Consider the following 21231-nt stretch of genomic DNA (forward strand, 5'->3'; position numbering starts at 1 on the left):
CATACTATTATGAAAGATTCATTCTATGCTGCATCAATTCTCCTCCCCCAGTGCAATGCGCAGGATTAGAATTACTTCCCTCACCCCAATCTATGTAACGTAGAAATCTGTCTAGGAGATATCCTTATCATAACACTCATTTTTAGATACATTGAGACCCGTCATTTTACTTATCCCCGACACCAGGGAGAAGATTCTTTCATGCTGGGAGGCACTGAAGTTGGGAAAAATACCAGCTGCATGTACCACAATACTCTGCCAGCATTGACTTTTTCCCAATCAATTGCAGTCCTAATAATTGATACAGTTTCTCTATTAAACTTGTTGTATAGGCTTACAAATAAAGAATAGTTATTTGGGTGGAAGGCTTCAAAAGAAGCCATATCCCAACATGAATCATCCTTTTCAGGAAAGAAAAGATCATTTCTTTTTTTAAAAAGTGACCATTCTTCACGTGAGCCCAGACAAGGAGTGTCAGCAGGCTTTTTGACCTCAGAGGAACATCACTGATGAGTCTGGTCCTGCCCTCAATTTCTATCCATAAATGTGCACTTCCTGGAAGGGTTATCAAAAAGCAATCAGAAACTGGAATCCTGGCTGATTTTTTCCTTCCTTAGCTCAAAGATGCTGATGTCTATTTTAACACCCCTGTTGCTGCTCCAGTTGAGATTCAACACAGGTCAGGAATTGAATTTGGAATATTCCAAAACTGTATGGTTCAGTGTGACACCAGCCAATGTATTTAATTATTAAGCCAAAAGAGGAGTTAATAGGTCATTTTTAATAGATAAATCAAGTCCATTATTAGCATGGGACAGAGTATGGAAGGCACAAGTAATTTCCCACAAGTTAAAAATGTTGGAAAGTATGACCGAATAATTAGAATAGTTTGCTACATAATTAAGAAATGTGTATCACTAAAAAAAAGTCTAGTGCAAGAAATATTTAATTCAAAGTACTCTTTCAAATTCCTAAATCTTATCTTCAAATCCCTCCACTGTCTCACTCATTTTGTTATGTAAACATTATTAAAATTAGCAGTCCGAGTAATATGAATTCATTAACCAAAGCATAATCAAGAAAACCATCTAAATTGATTCTCCCTTTAATTTTGAAATTACAAATAAAGTAGTTTACCACAAAATTAAAAAGTTACAAAAGGACTAAACATTTCACAATGAAACAGAGAACATTATTCATCAACTTAAGTATGCAGCACATTTTGTTTCTACACATTACTTATTAGCACCAGTTATAGGCACAGTGATGGAGTACAAGATGCTCAGTTTGGGTTCTGCCAGGACCACTCGGCTCCAGACCTCATTACAACCTTGGTTCAAACATGGACAAAAGAGCTGAATTCCAGAGGCGAGATGAGAATGACTGCCCTTGACATCAAGGCAGCATTTGACTGATTGTGGCACCAAGGAGCCCTAGTAAAATTGAAGTCAATGGGAATCAGGGGGGAAACTCTCCAGTGGCTGGAGTCATACCTAGCACAAAAGGAAGATGGTAGTGGCTGTTGGAGGCCTATCATCTCAGCTCCAGGACATTGCTGCAGGTGTTCCTCAGTGCAGTGTCCTAGGCCCAACCATCTTCAGCTGCTTCATCAAGACCTTCCCTCCATCATAAGGTCAGAAATGGGGATGTATGCTGATGATTGCACAGTGTTCAGTTCCATTCACAATCCGTCAGATAATGAAGCAGGCAGCAAGACTTAAACAACATCCAGGCATAGGCTGTAAGTGGCAAGTAACTTTCGTGCCAGACAAGTGCCAGGCAATGACCATCTCCAACAAGAGTCTAACCACCTTCCCTTGACATTCAAAGGTATTATCATCACCAAGTCCCCCACCATCAACATGCTGGAGGGGTCACCACTGACCAGAAACTTAACTGGACCAGCCACATAAATACTGTGGCTATAACATCAGGTCAGAGGCTGGGTATTCTGCAGTGAGTGACTCACCTCCTGACTCCCCAAAGCCTTTCCACCATCTACAAGGCACAAGTTAGGAGTGTGATGGAATATTCTCCACTTGCCTGGATGAGTGCAGCTCCAAAAACAATCAAGAAGCTCGACACCATCCAGGACAAAGCAGCCCACTTGATTGGCACTCCATCTACCATCTTAAACATTCATTCCCTCCACCACCGGCACACTGTGGCTGCAGTGTGTACCATCTACAAGATGCACTGCAGCAACTCGCCAAGGCTTCTTCGACAGCACCTCCCAAACCCGTGCCCTCTACCAACTAGAAGGACAAGAGCAGCAAGCACATGGGGACAACATTACCTGCACGTTCCCCTCCAAGTCACACACCATCCTGACTTGGAAATTTATCGGCGTTCCTTCATCATCGCTGGGTCAAAATCCTCGATCTCCCTACCTAACAGCACTGTGGGAATACCTTCACCGCACGGACTGCAGCAGTTCAAAAAGGCGGCTCACCACCACCTTCTCAAAGGCAATTAGGGATAGACAATAAATGCTGGCCATGCCAGCGACGCCCACATCGCATGAATGAATAAAAAAGAGCAAGGCTAAGATCCACTTCAACCAAGTATTTACATGACTGAGGTCATATATGACACGTAAAATAATTTTAAAAAACTCCAATACGACAGAATTCCTGCCAAAATGAATGCTGCTTTATTTGAGGACGACAACCTAGCTGATATTGTAGTGCACACATGGTCTGGTGTTTAGAAATTTAAAATCAAATGCTAAAAGCTTTTCCAGGTATTGTAGATTGAGTGCATTCTGATTTACAATTATTGTGAAGATAGTTTCATAAATTCTTGTACAGTTATTGATATGGCCTTGTATAAATATGAATTTGTAAAACTGCCTGAAGGAATGTTGCTATGTACAGACATCGATTTTAAGAAGGGTAACCTTATAAAAGATGTTACTCACTGATTAGAAAATGAATAACTAATTTATAATATACACAAAATATAAACTGATCAGCTGAAGCTATTTGCTTCCCTAAGCCTTTTAATAAAGGAGCCCGTATTAGTTCCTAAATGGGAAGTGTAACAGTAGAAACAAATTCAGGGTCCATAATCGAACCTGCACTTTCAATGATTAATGATTTCCAATACATTAGTGGACATCAGGCCCTTCAATCATCGTATTTAACATACTATGATAACTGGTATATCTTCCTAAAGATTGAGTGTAATTATTAATTTTCCTGGGAGGGAAAAAAATCAAAATTAAAAACAGCTCCAGAAAAGATATGGAAAAATTAATTTTATCAAAATAGATAAATTCTGCAGAAAAGGGCTTTGTGATTTTTTTTTGAACATGGTAAAATGAGTCATTATTTCTGTAATTCATGGATTTCTTTTCCACCTTTTTGAAGTACAAGGTATCACTGGCATCAAAGTACCTAGCACTGCACTAAGTTGCAATGTGAGCGTTTTCTGTAGGTTTGTTGCATAAGTGAATGCAATTTACCAAGTGGCTTTCTGTCAACATTTTACAATAAAGTGTTACCCTTGTCATAGTCAGTTGAATATAGTTTATCAAAAAGCCACAATTAGTTCTATAAAGTACTATTCTTCTAGCAGTTTAAGTACAGATAATTGTATTTTTTGCTTCAGCAATTTTAGTAAGGAATTTAGTACATGTGCCTGGAAATTACTGTGAGCCACGTCATCATACTAAAGTGTCGTGCGTTCCTAACAAATTCCAATCTGCAATTATAACATCATTAACGCCACTAAAATAGTGGAGAGGGGAACGAGATGAAAGCACATTAAACATTTGTATAAGAACATCACTGACAATTTCTGAGCTGGTCAACAAAATTTGGGAAATATCGTATTCAAATTTTGCCATAATTCATTAATTTTATTTGTGGGAGGTTGTACTTTTCCACTTTTAAGATTACATCAAGCTTTATTACACATTAACAGTCTAAAGTGAACCTGAACAGCTGAAAGGAAGAACATTCAAAAATACCTTGAACATTTCCAAAGCTAGTAATTTTCATTTCTCTGAAATAGCATTTAATAATGTAAAGTCACAAAACCCAAGAGATGGCTGATAAGCAGCATATTTCATCAAATGCTATTATAATCAGTCATATATATTTATAACACATTGGTCTAACTAATAGGACTCTAAATTCAATACAGTAAAATGGGAAATGTCAAATGCACTCCATAGTACTAGTGACCCTATTAAAAGATAAACCTAATTAAGCTTCAGGAAATAAAAGACAAGACTATATAAAATTCAGGGAGCTTCCTGCAGCAAAGATCATACCACTAATAATTAGTCTTCTGTCCATAATTAGAATTATGGAAGTAAAAATCTCCATATTTAACAATAAACTCTATTTCTACTTATTTCAAAATTTCTGTTAAACTGTCTTTCTGTAAACTGTTATAACACCTAGAGATTTAAGTTGTCCCCTTGGAGTATTCAAGGAGCAGGAAATTCTCCAGGTGTCCGAGTCAACATTCCTCCCTTTAACAGTCATCACCAAAAGCAGATTAACCGGTCTTTTATTTTATTGTTGTTCTTGGGATCTTGCTACGTGCAAAATGGCAGCCACATTTGCAAGATATTATGTTACTCCACAGGGAATTTACTCTTTACATAATGTTTGACATGAGCACAGAATCTCCTGGTAACTGCTCCCTTTGCCCTTATTTTCACAATTGTTTATTATTTTGCTTTTAGTGAATGTTATGGGGTCGAGACAAATACGTTAACATCGTGACCCCTGTTAATCTCCAATTACAGCTAGCTATGGAAGAGACCAAATCTGACAGCACGCACCGAGACCTCAATAGAAGACGTTGGCATAAACAGCCCTCTTCAGGGCCTGCAGTTTTGGAGCGACAAGCTATAATGATGATGATCTGAATATTTTTTTTTTATTCGTTCACGGGATGTGGGCGTCGCTGGCGAGGCCAGCATTTATTGCCCATCCCTAATTGCCCTCTATTCAGACTAGATTTGCATGCCAGAGTTAAGCGCCAGCTATTTCAAAATAGAACATCTCCAAGAAACATTTACTAATAGCAAATTGAACACTTAAAACATCCGAATGTCAAAAGGCGAAACTTTCAACTTCGGCAGGTGTGTAAAACAGGCAGTTTTACAATGGAAAGTAAAATAGGGCCGATCCGTTACCGTCTGTTTTACGCCCCCACCAAAATTGAAAGTTTTCCCCAAAGTGTTCACATATTTGTGTCCATTCATAAAGGGGCAAGATATCTTTTCCTGCTTAATATATACAAATGCATCTTTTTTTAAAAAAACATTGACAGAAAATGAGACATTAAAGCTGTCAGCATTAAAATATTCAAAACTGATTCAACTGTGAAAAACATGGGGAGCAAGGGGAGAACTTTTTCCACTTAGAAAAAACCCAAACTGAACAGATGGTACTCCGATTACTTCATATATTGTTGATCCTCTTCAGACTTGAAGGGGGAGAAATGAGCCCGCGTTGCACCCAATTTCTGCATGCTAAATATGAGTGTTCGGGGGATGAATTTTGGGCAGCGTATCCTGCATCCAATCCCCCCAGCAGTGCGCCGGCTAAAAAAAAATCGGAAGCCAGCGACTTTGATTGTCCAGGGCACCCACCTGAAAAAGACATTAGGCCCATTAAATAAGCTAATCAGGGGCTTAATGCCTTACTCCCAAATTCAGCAGAAACTGGGTGGCGCATGCTTCACTCAGTTTATCTGGGTCTACTGTGGCCTAACCAGCGATGCTTAATAGGACTGCTGGATGCCACCTCTTGGCTCCCCAACAGTAATGTGGGCTGCTGTCAACTCAGACTCATCCCCCCTCCCTCCAGTTCACACCCCCCCTCCTCCCGTTCACACCCCTGCTCCCTCTCTCAGGTTCACACCCCCTTCCTCCAGCGCACACCCACCACCCTCCCTCCAGCTCACACCCCCTGCTCCCTCCCTCCAGCTCACCCTCCCCGCAGCTCACCCCCCACCCCCGCTCCCACCCTCCAGCTCACCACCCCCCCCGCTCTCACCCTCCAGCTCACCCTCCCCGCAGCTCACCACCCCCCACCGCTCCCACCCTCCAGCTCACCCTCCCCGCAGCTCACCCCCCCGCTCCCACCCTCCAGCTCACACACACCCACCCTCCAGCTCACACCACCCCCTCCCTCCCTCTAGCTCACACAACCCCTCCCCCTCCCTCTAGCTCACAACCCCTCCCCCTCCCTCTAGTTCACAACCGCCCCCCACTCCTGATTGGCATCCGTAGCTCGGCACTTCTATGGAAATGAGGTCCAAGACCAAATTTGGAGCAATCGGGCAGATGTCTTCGGGTGCACAGCCCACTTCACATCAGAAACCAGCGCAAAACCAATTTATTGGCCACAAGCGTATGTACAGTCTGTGTGGTGAAAAACACTAGAATTTCCTCAATGTGACTTGCTCCTTTAAGGAAGACATTGTACCTGCCAATCGCCTGCAGAGGAAGTTCCATGCAAGTTTCCTGGGTATGCTCATTTACATACCCATTGATGTAAAACCCATGTAAAATGGATGTAAGTAGCTGAACCACCAGGAACCTTCTATGTAGCCTTTTAAAAGCATTGTTTAGCTTGCATGCTTCAGCAGCACTCTGGAGGACAATCAAGTAAGACTGGAACGGTGCTTCACTCTTTAATTTCTCTCTCAATTTACTTCACTGCATGTCTCAACAAAATTTGGATTTACCTGAAGATATTTATGACCACTCATCTGTAACCAGTCCCCAGAAGGCAGCAGGGAAGAACACTGAAGTTCAATGATTCACACTTCCAAGCCCTACTCAAGTAGATTGAAGGCAGAAGACACAGACCGCCGGATGTGCATTTCACCAAGCCTGCCAGGGCTGTCACGTGCTGACTTGAAGGAATAGGTGAAAGGCATGTATAGGTACCCAGGGGATGCACGGTGTTGGAATGAGTAGGGTGACTGTTTGTTTGCACTTGGGCATTATTGTATCAAAATGGGCTATGCAATTACATTATGCTTCGTTATTCATGAACATTATATCATACAACAGCACTTATTTAATGCTGACTTATTTACTCAGGTGATGATTATTGACAAAGTCATAGAGTCATAGAGTTAGAGTCATAGAGTTATACAGCACGGATAGAGGCCCTTCGGCCCATCGTGTCCGCGCCGGCCATCAAGCCCTGTCTACTCTAATCCCATATTCCAGCATTTGGTCCGTAGCCTTGTATGCTATGGCATTTCAAGTGCTCATCCAAATGCTTCTTGAATGTTGTGAGGGTTCCTGCCTCCACAACCCTTTCAGGCAGTGAGTTCCAGACTCCAACCACCCTCTGGGTGAAAAAGTTCTTTCTCAAATCCCCTCTAAACCTCCCGCCTTTTACCTTGAATCTATGTCCCCTTGTTATAGAACCCTCAACGAAGGGAAAAAGCTCCTTAGTATCCATCCTATCTGTGCCCCTCATAATTTTGTACACCTCAATCATGTCCCCCCTCAGCCTCCTCTGCTCCAAGGAAAACAAACCCAATCTTCCCAGTCTCTCTTCATAGCTGAAGCGCTCCAGCCCTGGTAACATCCTGGTGAATCTCCTCTGCACCCTCTCCAAAGCGATCACATCCCTCCTGTAGTGTGGCGACCAGAACTGCACACAGTACTCCAGCTGTGGCCTAACCAGTGTTTTATACAGCTCCATCATAACCTCCTTGCTCTTATATTCTATGCCTCGGCTAATAAAGGCAAGTATCCCATATGCCTTCTTTACCACCTTATCTACCTGTTCCGCCGCCTTCAGGGATCTGTGAACTTGCACACCAATATCCCTCTGACCCTCTGTCTTGCCTAGGGTCCTCCCATTCGTTGTGTATTCCCTTGCCTTGTTAGTCCCTCCAAAGTGCATCACCTCGCACTTTTCCGGGTTAAATCCCATTTGCCACTGTTCCGCCCATCTGACCAACCCATCTATATCGTCCTGCAGACTGAGGCTATCCTCCTCGCTATTTACCACCCTACCAATTTTTGTATCATCAGCAAACTTACTGATCATACCTTTTACATTCATATCCAAGTCATTAATGTAGACCACAAACAGCAAGGGACCCAGCACCGATCCCTGTGGTACCCCACTGGCCACAGGCTTCCAGTCACAAAAACAACCTTCGACCATCACCCTCTGCCTTCTGCCACTAAGCCAGTTTTGTATCCAAAGTGCCAAGGCACCCTGGATTCCATGGGCTCGTACCTTCTTGACCAGTCTCCTGTGGGGGACTTTATCGAAGGCCTTACTGAAATCCATGTATACCACATCCACTGCGTTACCCTCATCCACACGCCTAGTCACCCCCTCAAAAAATTCAATCAAATTAGTCAGACATGATCTTCCCTTGACAAAGCCATGTTGACTATCCCTGATTAATCCTTGCTTCTCCAAGTGGAGACTAATTTTGTCCTTCAGAATTTTTTGCAATAATTTTCCTACCACTGATGTTAGGCTCACTGGCCTGTAGTTCCCCGGTTTTTCCCTACTCCCCTTCTTGAATAATGGTACTACATTAGCGGTTCTCCAGTCCTCTGGCACATCCCCTGTGGCCAGAGAGGTTCTGAATATATGTGTTAGAGCCCCCGCAATCTCCTCCTTTGCCTCACACAGTAGCCTGGGATACATTTCATCCGGGCCTGGGGATTTATCCATTTTTAGGCCTGCTAAAACCGCCAATACCTCCTCCCGCTCGATGTTAATATGTTCGAGTATATCACAGTCCCCCTGCCGTATTTCTATGTCTACATCGTCCTTCTCCATAGTGAAAACAGATGCAAAAAATTCATTTAGAACCCCTCCTACATCTGCCGGCTCCACACACAGATTGCCATTTTTATCCCTAATGGGCCCTATTTTTTCCCTAGTCATCCTCTTACCCTTAATATACTTATAAAACATCTTAGGATTTTCCTTTATTTTGCTCGCCAGTGTTATTTCATGGCCCCTCCTTGATCTCCTAATTTCTTTTTTAAGTATCCCCCTGCACTTTTTGTACTCCTCTAGGGCTTCCTCCGTCTTTAGCCTTTTGTATCTGCCAAAAGCCCTCCTTTTTTTCCTAATCCATTCTCGTATATCCCCTGACATCCAAGGTTCCCTGGAGTTCTTGGAACCACCCTTGACCTCATGTTGGGCCATAGAGGGCTGATGTGTTGTCATGTGATAGGATGGATATTAGTTTGAATGAATATCTCTATTTGCAAGTGGGGGAGAAAGAGGTCAGGCTGTGTTGTCCAGATAGACTAAGTCACAAAGAGAAGGCTTCTGAGTGTATCTGTCCTCTGACACCCCTTGCAGCTGTCAGTAAGGACTCCTCAGTGGATGTCGTCCTAATGTTCTGCTCTCTGAAATTCAGGATCCTCCAGAGCTAGTATCCTCTTTAACCATGTCAAATTGCAGGCTTTCCTGGATAGCAAAGTTGTGAAGGGCACAGCAGGCAGTCACAATTCTGGAGATCATATCTGACAGATCCCCACCTGACCTGTTCAGAGTGCCTTCAGAACCCCAATGGCCCTCTCAATCACCAGCCAGATAGCTGTACGTACCTAATGTTACCTTTCCTCTGCTTCTGTTTGCGAGAGTCAGATTGGGGTCATCAGCCATAGCAGCGGATGTCGTCCATTTGCCAGTAGGATGAATGCACAATGGCAACTTCCTAGCATATTGCGTGTTGGCATCAGGGTTCTTCTGTGGTGTCACAAACTATCAGCACATTCGCGGAGTGGAATCTATTCCTGTTCATAGGTGAAGGTGCTCTGTGGGTGCCTTCAATGTAACATGGGTGCCATTGATGACACCCTGGACCTCAGGGAAGCCAACAATCCCAAAGAACTTTATGGCCCTTTTTCCCTGCTGCCATGCCAAAGATTGTGAAGTGGGCTCCTCAGTTGTAAAGGGGGCCAGTGACTTGCATATGCATGCCTGTACTGCTCCTTCGCTTATGTAGCACAGACCCCAGAGGCTGCCTGAAAAGAGCCTGAGCTGTGAAAGTTAAGCGTGGCGGTCACCTTCATAGCCAATGAGAGAGCAGTGCAAGCAGATGAGCAAAGCTTGAGGTCAGAGATGCCCTGATGCAACTTTTGAGAAGTGAATTATTCTGTTGCAGGCCTCAGAGAGGCCCTCATAGCACCTGTGCTGGCTGCAAGTTCTTTGGGGAGGTAATATCTGGTAGTAATAATAACACAGATGAACATATTGTTTTAAATAGAATTAAGAACCTGAAAATAGATAGAGCAGCCAGGCTGGATGATATCCACCCAAAGATCCTCAGGGAAACGGGACATGTGCTGTGCAAGCCCTTTGTTCGTATTTTTAATAGCTCACTGCACTCTGGGCCAGTTCCCATAGACTGGAAGAAGGCTAACGTAGTCTCCCATCTTTAAAAAAGGAGACTAGACGGACCTGGGTAACTGTATAGGCCCATTAGTTTGACATCATAGGAAAGATGCTTGAAGGAATCATTAGGAATGTACTATATAATTATTTGGATAGAGGGGGGAATACTGAGGACACCCAATTTGGCTTCAAAAAAAGATCATGTCTAACAAATTTGATTATATTTTTTGAAGAAATCACCAAGATGGTGGTTGAGGGAAACCCAATAGGCATTGTCTACTTAGACTTCCAAAAAGCTTTCGAAAAGGTACTGCACAAGAGGCTTCTCTACAAGACTGAAGCCTCTGGTATTAGTGGTAATATATTGAGCTGGATTGAGAACTGGTTGGAAGGACATAGGCAGAAAGTAGTAATAGATGGATTTGGGATTGTTGCTCTTTACTATTTTGGTTAATGATCTAGATGTGGAAATCTGTGCGAGTGTCAGGACTGCAGATGATGCTCGACTGCTTCAGGCAGATCTTGAGGTGTTGGGGGACTGGGCTCGTGACTGACAAATGATGTTTAGTTTGGAGAAGTGGAGTGTTATGCATGTGGGCAGAACAAATGCTCAACATGCATACACCATTCAGGGAAAAGCATTAAAGTAGGTGGAGAAAGAGATCTGTACATTCTAGTGCATAGAATGGATAAAGGTTCATGAGCAATGCCATGAAGCGATAGCTAAAGCAAATAGGGTGTTGGGGTTCATTTATAGGACAATTGGCTATAAGTCAAAGCATACAATTTTGTCCTTGTACAAGACCTTGGTTAGGCCTCATTTCGAATACTGTGTCCAGTTTTAGCGCCCTCACATGGTGGGTGATATTGAAGCTTTGGAAAGGGTGCAGAGGTGGGCCACTGGACTAATTCCCAGCTTAAAGCACCTTAGTTATCAAGGTAGGCTAAAAGAGCTGGGACTCTACACTTTAGAAAAGCGCAGACTTTGGGGTGATCGGATTGAGGTTTATAAGATGTTGAAGGGAATAGATTGTGTTCCAGTTGATAGTTTGTTCCAATTAAATACGTTAGGGAGGACCAGGGACCACAATTTTAAGTTGTACAAGGCAAGACGATAGGAGTTGGCTGTTTTCCCAGAGAACTGTAGACATCTGGAACAGGCTGCCGGCTTGTGCGGTGGACGCCGATTCGCTGAATTCCTTCAAGCAAGAGTGGGCCTGTTTCTGGCTGGGGCGGAGATCACCTCTTACAAAAGATAGGTAACGTAATGCCAGGGCCAGAGTGATTTCCTGGACTAGTTTCGATTGCCAAAGGGGTCAGAGAGGAATTTCCCAGATTTTATCCCCCAAATTGGCCTGGGTTTCTAATCTGGTTTTTTCGCCTCTCCCAGGAGATCACATGGTGTGGGATGGGAAGTGTCTATATTGTGATACACAAGGTATCACGATTGAGAGAGACAGGGTGGATGGACCAGTGGATCTTTTCCTGTCCACCATTGTTCGTATGGTGCCCAACTCTCCTTCCCTCCAACCAGTGCTTCTCTTACTTCTCCACAATAATAATGGTATAGAATGGAATGCCCAAGGAGATCACCATTCCTGATCCTGAGTTGCTCCTACTGCTGGGGAGGCAGGGGATTTCAGAAAATCTTTAGGTAGTCTTACCCAGTTACATTTCCAAACTTTCCAGACTTTTAAAGCTCACAAACTCTTCACTGCCATCTTGATCAGGTGGTACAGGCAGCTGCCACACCTCTTAAAAATATCAGTCTAACTTACCCTGAGTGCAATAGCGAATGCAGTGAAAGCGTTAAGGAAATTATCTCCCCCGCAGACTGTTCAATGCACGTATTAAATAATTTGTATATGTGGGAGGCTATTCTTCTCATGGTTCTAAGTTATTGCAACATATAGTGTGGTACTGAACAATACAGATTAAAAAGGTTCCAGGCTCAGTGCCAAATTAACTGACCTCAATGAGGCAGCAGTGTGGCTGCCACAATTGGCTCCAGTGATCCCTCACTACAAGGGATAGGAGGAGGCAACACAAACTCAGCCAGTGTTCTCACTTCAAATTCCTAATCAAGCATCAGGTGAAGATGGGATCAGGGTTGGCTGTAATATCTTCTGTCAGCGTACAGCTCACTTGACGCTCAATGCGCTGACTCATATAGGTATAGTAGCCTCTTAGGTGAGGTGCTGTAGGATTGCCAGAAAGGGAAAGAGCAAGGGGAGAAAGCTGACCAAAAAAAAGAGTAAAATAAATCACTCAGTTTCTAGCCGATAAGAATGTTAAGACTCCTTTTTTTTCTGTTTGTCTTCAGAAAATTGCAGAGTAATTCAGGTATACCTCAAAGTGCTGATATTTGGTAGATTGATTGAGTAACAGACAAGTGATAAAGTTGCAGGTGTGTCATAATGTCAGCTGCACACATTATTTAAGTATTATGCACCACTTATATTAAGATCGGCATTCTTATCAGATCAATATTTTTCTGAGTACTGTTAACATAGCCTGGGACTATTATTCAATAAGTATTGTTTCCATGAGGTCAGAATACTTTTCAGGCCCTGAAGGATGTGCAATATACTGACTCCATACCATTGTTCATTCTACCATTTTTTTTAAATGAAAAAAGTTTCAAAATTAGAGGGGATGTTCATGCAAATTTCCTTTTGCAGAGTTAAGCTGTGCCTCTTCCTATAAAAAAGCCAAGTCTAATTTGGCAACGATAGTAGCTCATTTAACTACATTCAAGATAATGTCTCCATAGGGTTCTTGTAACAAACTGATGTAATTAGCAACTGTCAAGAATTGCTCAGAATTCTTGTATCTGTTGTTACATTTAGGTTGACACACTTTAATTGACTCCTGACTGAGTGCAGCAGATGATCACAAGAGATTCCTCTCATTATCTTTTAATATATGCACCCTGTAAGCTATCAAAGTAACCTATACAAGAAGCAGACTCCAAAACCAATTTTTTAACAAAGCAGTAAATCAATCATTAATGTCCAGAAAATAGTAATGTCTGTAGCTTCGACCATTTTAAACCCAAACTGCCTTGGTTAACTTTGGACACAACAACCAAAGTGCGTTAAAGCAACTTTGAAGTATTTTAACTCTAGAATTCAAGACCAAACATTACATACTTATCAAAGCATTGAATACGACATCAGTGATAGTCATGAAGGTGCAATTACAAGTGCATTCCTCGTATTCTTTTATAAAATGTTTATGCACTTAAGACCTGATGTGAGTCCCTTCGAGTCCTTCTGAAGGCCCCAAACTTACTAGAATAACATTATCAATCCTGGAGAAGGCCAAATATCTTCTCTAGTTGCAGAGTGGCTCCAGTGGGAGCCGAAGACATACCAAAAATAATTTCTTCTGCGTTCCACTCGAGGAACCTCAGGTGGAGCAGCAAGGTGTCCTTCTGCTTTAGAAGGGTAGATTGAGTTGGGCCAGAGCAAGTACCAACGGCCTACACTGGATACGTAAATTACTCCATCCCCAGGATTTTAAACGAGGTCCCCAGCCAGGGCAAGGATGGGTGGGTGTTCCGTTCCACTGCATCTATGCCAGTGAGGTGGCTTAGGTATTTCCAGGCTGTTATTTTACAAGAAACTTGCACTTAGCTAGATTCTAGAACTTAATAAATAATGAAGTGCTCCATTGGCCTTTGAAGAGGGGGGGAGGGTTAAAAAGATTAGAATTCACAGAAAAGATACAAATGATAACCACTAGTCTGCTCTTTAAAAGTGTATGATTCATCGTAAAGAAATCCCAACATTAACTCTAACTTTAAACAAAGTAGATTTCTATGGAAACTTTTTTTATCTTGAAAAGAGAAGACTGTGCAGTGATTTGAGAGAAGACAGTAAGATTATGAGGGGTTTCTAGAATGTGGATTCAGAAAAGGAGTTTTAATGGAATGCAAGGACACAATCTTCTTGCAATACGGGATTTTATTATGTTTGAAAGATTATGAAAATCACAAATCCTACATTTCCAACATTCACAGTGGAAATGAAAATTATACATGCATTGTAGCGATCAGAAGGGGTTTTCGAGGGGGTGGGAAGGGAAGATTATCAAACATTGCTGAGAGGATTGCAGCAGCAGTAAACTGCTGGCATCATGGCCTTCTGCTCGGTGTCCAAAAACAATCAGAAAGCCTCGAGGAACAATGGTCATCCTGCTGACTCTGTACCAAAAAAAGACACTTACCTTTTTGGGCCTTCCACATGACTGTTGCCTGTCCCTCTAGATCCTCTGATCTGAGGGGGCTGGGCACAAGTAGTGATGCCCACTAACTGTAGGCACTAGTCCATTTGGGGCTGATCAAGCGGACACCTAGAAAAATGAGGTGGGCTGAATGGTAATACTACTCTCATCTTATTTGCATTTGATTACAGTGCTTGTGCCTGTCCTAGAACACTGGGGAATGAAGCACTCTCATGACCCAGTGTGTCAGCTATGCCTTATCTTCATGTTCGAGTCAATAACACCTACATTCCAAGAATGAAATATGCCCAGGTTGGCTTGGGTACCAAACTGTTAATTATTATAATCAAAGGTATAGTGAATACAATAGTCAATGCCCTTTATCTTTTCTTACTCTTTATAGAGGCATATTTTAGCAATAATAGACCTATCGGAGTATAATTCATTTTAACTGACAACAAGCAATTTAATTGAAGAATGATACCTGCTATACAAGTTCTAATATTTAAAAATACTCTCTCCATAATATGGACACATATGACATATACATACTACATGTTATTTTACATACATAATGTATATTTTACACTTAAATACTATGCAGAGCAGTTTTGAAAATTTGGGTTTCATGTTTGTAACCTTCAGTTGTATCAGAGCCTGCTAGCAACTTCATTAATGGCACTCTGACTCCATTGTCAATTTTAGTTTATTAAAAATAAGTAAAGTCACTACAGTACTATTTCACACTGCTGTTGGCTCCCCCTTCTGAAATACCTCAATTACTCCTCTCCTAATGGAAAGATCCTACAAGCGATTCTCAACTGGATTTCATTGCCAACCAATTATGACCAATCAAAACATATGAAAAACAGAAACAAGTACAGTAAATACACCTCATTCTGACAAAAAAAAACTGATCGATCTTTGAGCCAAGCACCCACAGTAGCCAGCAGCTAGTGCTTCACGGCATGGTACTAGCAATTTGAGACTGCACAAGGGATGCTACACCCAGAGGTTACTGCCTTTAAAGCCATGCAGCTTCAATTATACATTATCTGCAAATATTGTGTGTAAATTATTAACACTTAATTTTAGAGATGAATGAGGCAATATATTGGTTTAAGGATATCTGTAACTTTTTCTTCAATATCCAACCTAAACCATCTGCATCTCAAAAATAGTAGCATTTTTATTTTTGGGAGAGCTACAATAATTTCCCTTTTAAACATCTCTTTCTCTGAATATATTTTTGTGACTTATCAGCAAGAACCCAAAGAAAAAAAAACCCTAGCCTTCAAAGTGTTCATATCACAAACATTTGTTCCAGCTGTCGTGCTGTATAATCATTTCACTTATCCACTTGTTTTCAACAACACTGTACACAAAGTAATATCTCATTTTCTAAACAAAGCAACTGATGTTAAGAATGAACTAATTTTAATAGATGCCCCCAAATTATAATGACAATAATGTAAAGAAAAGGTATATGGAGAAGCTGTTTAAACATTGCCAACCCAGTGCTTGTTACCATATTATGATAAAGGCAAGTGATTTGTCACAGGATTAAAATCCAAAGTATCATGGGGCGATTGTGAAGGAAACTGTGGGTCTGACACATCAGCTGCATCATCAAAACGAATCTGGTTGTAGGTGAGCTACAATTTCATTGGCCATAATTGGAATCAGAGAGCATCGAGAGGGAACTGAACAGGAAGCTCATACTCATATCAAAGTCTCACATTCAAGGTGGATTGTACACATTCATTATAGAAAAAGAAACCCACATCCAGAAGGGGTCAATGCAGTTAGAAATCATTAGCCAGGGCAGGAACAAGATGAGGTAGAAGCTGGCAGCCAGAATGGAAAAAAAGGAGGCAAAATCGTTTTTGTTTCATTGTAGTACCCAAGGTAAATGATGAAAATCATGGCTATCACACCATGGCAACTCATGTGCCCTAATCACAATCATGCCTTTTTCTATTTTATGCAATCTTTCTGTGGATGATTTTCTCAATACAACAGTAAGTGAAAACCCCCTGATTAAAGTTTGAAAACAATGAAATTCCTATGATATTTTAAGTAACAGAGATACAATTTATTAAATGTACTGCAACAACGAATCTGCCTGTGATGTTAGTGAGTTATCAATATAATTAAGAGTGTCATTTCAGATCCTGGAAATACAAGGCGGCAATTTTGTATCAGACAGAGAACAGCAGGAATCTACAACCCCATTAATGGTTTCCTGCAAAATACAAGGATTACTGCAATAGCTGAAACTTTTTAAATTGTTACTACTAATTGATTAGAAGTACAAGAAGTTTAATTTATAGTCAATTGACCTCATTCCAAGGTGAGAAAATAATTCAGCCAGGGTTTCCACTCTTGGGTGCAATCCAATGGCTCTGTTGGAAACTGCATTTGTGTAGATGTTATATGAGCTCATAACCAAGTTATTCCGTAAGTAGCCTAACAACATTTTCTATCTAGGCGTACACAAGAATGGTTATTTTGGCAATATACTAAAGGGCTACCAGCACCTAAGGGTTTATACCCCAGCAGAAGATTCTGTTTTCAGAGAAAACTTTGACAGGTGTGGGGTAAGAACAACCAGTAGGTGGTTAGATGGCACAGCATCTTAGTGTAGCAACTGGCATTTCTCTCTCTGTCCTGGGTAGATATATCTGATATATAGATCTGTCTCTCACCTCGAGAATGCAAATTCTCTTTTTTCTCTTTCTCTGCTTTATTAATACCACTATGACCAGTGCTAATCTGAACTTCCCTTTAGCACGCCTTCTGAGCTTGAGCTTGAAACTCACCCTGCTACATGTTCTTCCTCCTCCCTACGTCCCACTGTGTGGAAATTACGGCTCAAAACATAGTACTGTACTTTAAATTATTTTTTTCCCAGGGCTTCAAAGCTGTGGAATCTCTTGGCCCTGAAAATCCGGGGCTCGGTTCGGGGTGGGTTTATCCCTGCAATTATGCCGGGATCACATCAACCGTGCAACTGACCCCAATGAAGTTCACAAAGCCAGTTGGAGGAGCCTGCAGGAGCAGTCTTTTTGTCAGTGTGGGAGTGCTAAAAAAAAACTTCCAATGCTATTCTATTCCAACTGCTTAACTTGAATTAATGGTTATTTCAAAATTTTAATGCACAAATGACTTTCAATTAACAGGAGTAGAATGTGTTGGATTTCGACATGCTCCAAGTTTGTAGTGAAAAGTAGCATGAGCAGCCAAGGACCTGAACCTTGTCTTTCTATCAAAAACTAAAAACTGTGGGTTTCTTTACATTTAGATTAAATACATTGGAATATTTTTGCTGAACTGTACCTACACTTTGTATGAGTCTGGTTTGCTTACAAGTTAATTGCACAGTATTCATAGTTTGTTCTGAAATGTTTGATGAATATGTCATATTATAATAATGAGAGCACAATCCACGCTTGGCAGAAAAATTTAATGGCCCTGAATTTCTTCGGACTTTCTGCCACAATGCCGCCATAACTTAATTGGAAGTGTGGTGGAAACCCTGTTTACACGTGTAAACAGGGTTAAAGTTTTGGTAGCGCAACAGCAGAAAGCACATGGACAATATCTTTTGTAATCCCTAGACTACTTGACAAGACATTGCCAATAATCACTGAAATAATACCAGTAAAAAAAAATCACAAATGCCAAGCAAAAAACTAAATTGGACAAGTTATAACTGTGTGGCTGACTGGAATGCAAACTACTGCACATGGAAGATTTCTTCACCATGGCGGAGTTTGCTACAGTAGCATTTACATGACTTAAGTGGTTTGTTTTAGTTTATTTAGCCCCCCAATACCTTCTGACAAAATAAAATATTTTATAGGACGCACAAACATTTGAAATCTTGGAGTCGCTTTAAATAACAGCTTATATAAATAACAGATAAAATACATGAAAAGGTCTGGTGTAAATACAACTTTTCATATTGTCAAGATAGCCAAGTGAAAGACGAAATGGTCATATGAATGATATGTTCTGCTTTATTAGTGCTGTCCTTTAAGCTAGTTTTAAATCCATGCTTTCTGATGTGCGCACTAATGTCATAAATTACATGACATTTGCTGACCTTTGCCTCAAAGTATCAGTGATGGTCTCTGGATGAGAAGTACAACCTCTTCTGCTCCAAGCTTTATACATACCTCCTTTTCTACATATTTTCTTGCCGGGTTTCCTGGCACATTCCTTCGATATTCTTTTTACTGAAAAATGAATAAAAGACTAAAAAATAAAATGAGCTCCGTCACAGACAGTAGGAGCATGCAACACCACCAACTGACTTAAAATTGTCCTTTTTACAAAGACAGGTTTCCAACTCATTGTGTCTGCACACACAATGGGCAAATTATGCACCTATTCTTAAGTCAGTGAGAGGGGGATTGAGAACCAATATCCACCTCAATGGTCGTGCCATAGGGGGGAAGAAAATGAGTGGGGATAGGATACAGATCTGATGCAGAGGGAAAGCTTCATGCATATACACACATATATACACACACAAACCACAGCATGCAAACATTATGTCATGCTTCCTAAAACAAAGTAAGATACAACATTTAGTAAAGATTAAAATTAGATTTCCCTGTTCCTTGTGGCTTACACTCACCATCTTCAGTAGGCACGTATATGTTTAGAAAGAGGCAATCTTCATTCTGTTCTTGGACAGAAGAGGCAATTACTTCCAAGTTGGCAGTAAACCACACTGGCAGCATAACATCTGGCAACATACCATGAATATTCTGGGGACAGACTGGTGCAAAATGGGTGGCATTTCGAATTTCTGACCAAGAAGAAGGGGGTTCAGGGGGTTGGAAGCGGCGTTCGCCCGTTGGTGAAGCAGCATATGGTATGCCAAGATACTGGATTACAGGGCCCAAGATTTCATTACTCAGTTCTTTTTTAATCCCCCTCAGTCTGCCATAATTGGTGTTTACCACTGGATAGGTGTCATCTAGTTTCTGGCAGAGCACCAGGTTGTCCTTTAATGTAAATCCCAGTATCCAAAGAAGGAAGGTAATATCAAATCCCATTCGTACTGGATGCATCATCATCACCCTCAATATGCAGTTAAACCATGGCGGCCTCTCTTGGTGAAGTGGCATGGTCTACAATGGGTCTCCACAAATATAGAAACAAAAATCCTACTTGATATCCGGATGGAATCTCAGCAAACTACAAGGTGTTGTTTATTCAGAGTCCGAAGGCAAATCAGAAGCTTTCTATATCAGAAATATTTCCCCATGGATTTCATACTTGAAGATATACCTTCACTTGGTGCTATTTTTCAGTCAACATCCTAAAATTTATTTTTTGTGCCGACATGAAGAAATTGACAGCTCACGGTGGATTTCCTTCGATAAATCAACTATAGGTATCTGGATATTTGTGACCTGTAAAATATAAATTATGTTGTAAATATCAAAATAAATTCCAAAGTTATTAACATTTCAAATTATAAAGTTTCACATTTATTCTTTTACATGTAAAAAGATTCTAAGCACATTTAATTTAAAAAAAATAAGAACTCTTCCCTCTGACTTTCCATTTTTAGTCAAATTATTGTTGGTGATATCAACAGACTTCCATATGACAATTGTCTGTCTGCTATTTTAAAAAAGATATTAGAACCTGTATTACAATAGTGAATAGAGGAATGTCACATTTCAAGCATTCATCCGCTAATATTAACTAGAGTAATTCCCAGCTTTTGCTTCTTAGCAAGCAACCTCTTTTAGCTATGCTGATAACATGATTTAGGGTTAGAGATTTGTATCTATGCCATTTTCAATTCTGTTCCATAGATAGCATGTAGAATCTGTGCTTGTAGTGGGACAAAACAACCATCAATTCTCTCTCACCAACAAAAACAGGAGCAATCTGCTCTAGTGTAAATGTCCATCTATTTACATGGCTGAAAGTTGCCAAAACTTATTCCCAGCTACATCAAGTGGGCATAAATCACGGGTGGCATGGATACTTGAATCCATGATGATTTGGGTGAGAAAGCAGACATGTACTGTTTGTTTTTGTATGATTCCTCAAACATAATGATGTGGATGAAATTTGTGAAAGCTTAACTGGAATACAAATATCTTATCTAGAAATACCACAAAAAGATTTTCTTACATTAGAAAAATTTCACACACAAATTTATTTTTCCAGCTGGAATACGACAAGAAAAAAATCAAGTGTGAAAATACTCAACTGGAGGAGGGCTAATTTCAGTGAGTTGAAAAGGGATCTGGCCCAGGTGGATTGGAATCAAAGATTGGCAGATAAAACAGTAAATGAGCAATGGAAGGCCTTCAAAGGTGAGATAATTTGGGTACAGACCAGACACATTCCCACGAGGGGGAAAGGAAGGGCATCCAAAACTAGAGCTCCATGGATGACTAAAGATATAGAGATTAAAATGAAACAGAGAAAGGAGGCTTATGGTAAATGTCAGGTTCATAATATAATAGAGAACCAAGCTGAATGCAGAAAGTACAGAGAGAACTGAAAAAGGAAATAAGAGGGGCAAAGAGAGTGTATGAGACTAGATTAGTGGGTAACATAAAAAGGAACCCAAAAGTCTTTTAGAAATATATAAATAGTA

At 41.0% G+C, this 21231-nt stretch overlaps 1 protein-coding gene across 11 annotated transcripts in view; it reads right to left on the reverse strand.

Moving 5' to 3' along the window:
• The window catches only part of nlgn1 (neuroligin 1), a 444903-nt gene extending 424900 nt beyond the window's left edge, over window positions 1-20003 (reverse strand). For 5 of the 11 annotated variants that reach the window (XM_067994659.1, XM_067994658.1, XM_067994657.1 and 2 more), the window contains exon 1: window positions 19240-20003. In XM_067994659.1, the coding sequence (XP_067850760.1) occupies window positions 19240-19735 (496 nt within the window). In that variant the 5' untranslated portion in view covers window positions 19736-20003. Of the gene's footprint in view, window positions 1-4348; window positions 4356-8237; window positions 8251-17302; window positions 17336-18775; window positions 18836-18900; window positions 18909-19235 lie in introns of all 11 variants that reach the window. The other 6 variants (XM_067994650.1, XM_067994648.1, XM_067994655.1 and 3 more) reach the window with 5 other exon arrangements.
• Window positions 20004-21231: the final 1228 nt, after the last annotated feature.

The sequence above is a fragment of the Heptranchias perlo genome, chromosome 13, assembly GCF_035084215.1.
Source record: "Heptranchias perlo isolate sHepPer1 chromosome 13, sHepPer1.hap1, whole genome shotgun sequence".
NCBI lineage: Eukaryota > Metazoa > Chordata > Chondrichthyes > Hexanchiformes > Hexanchidae > Heptranchias > Heptranchias perlo.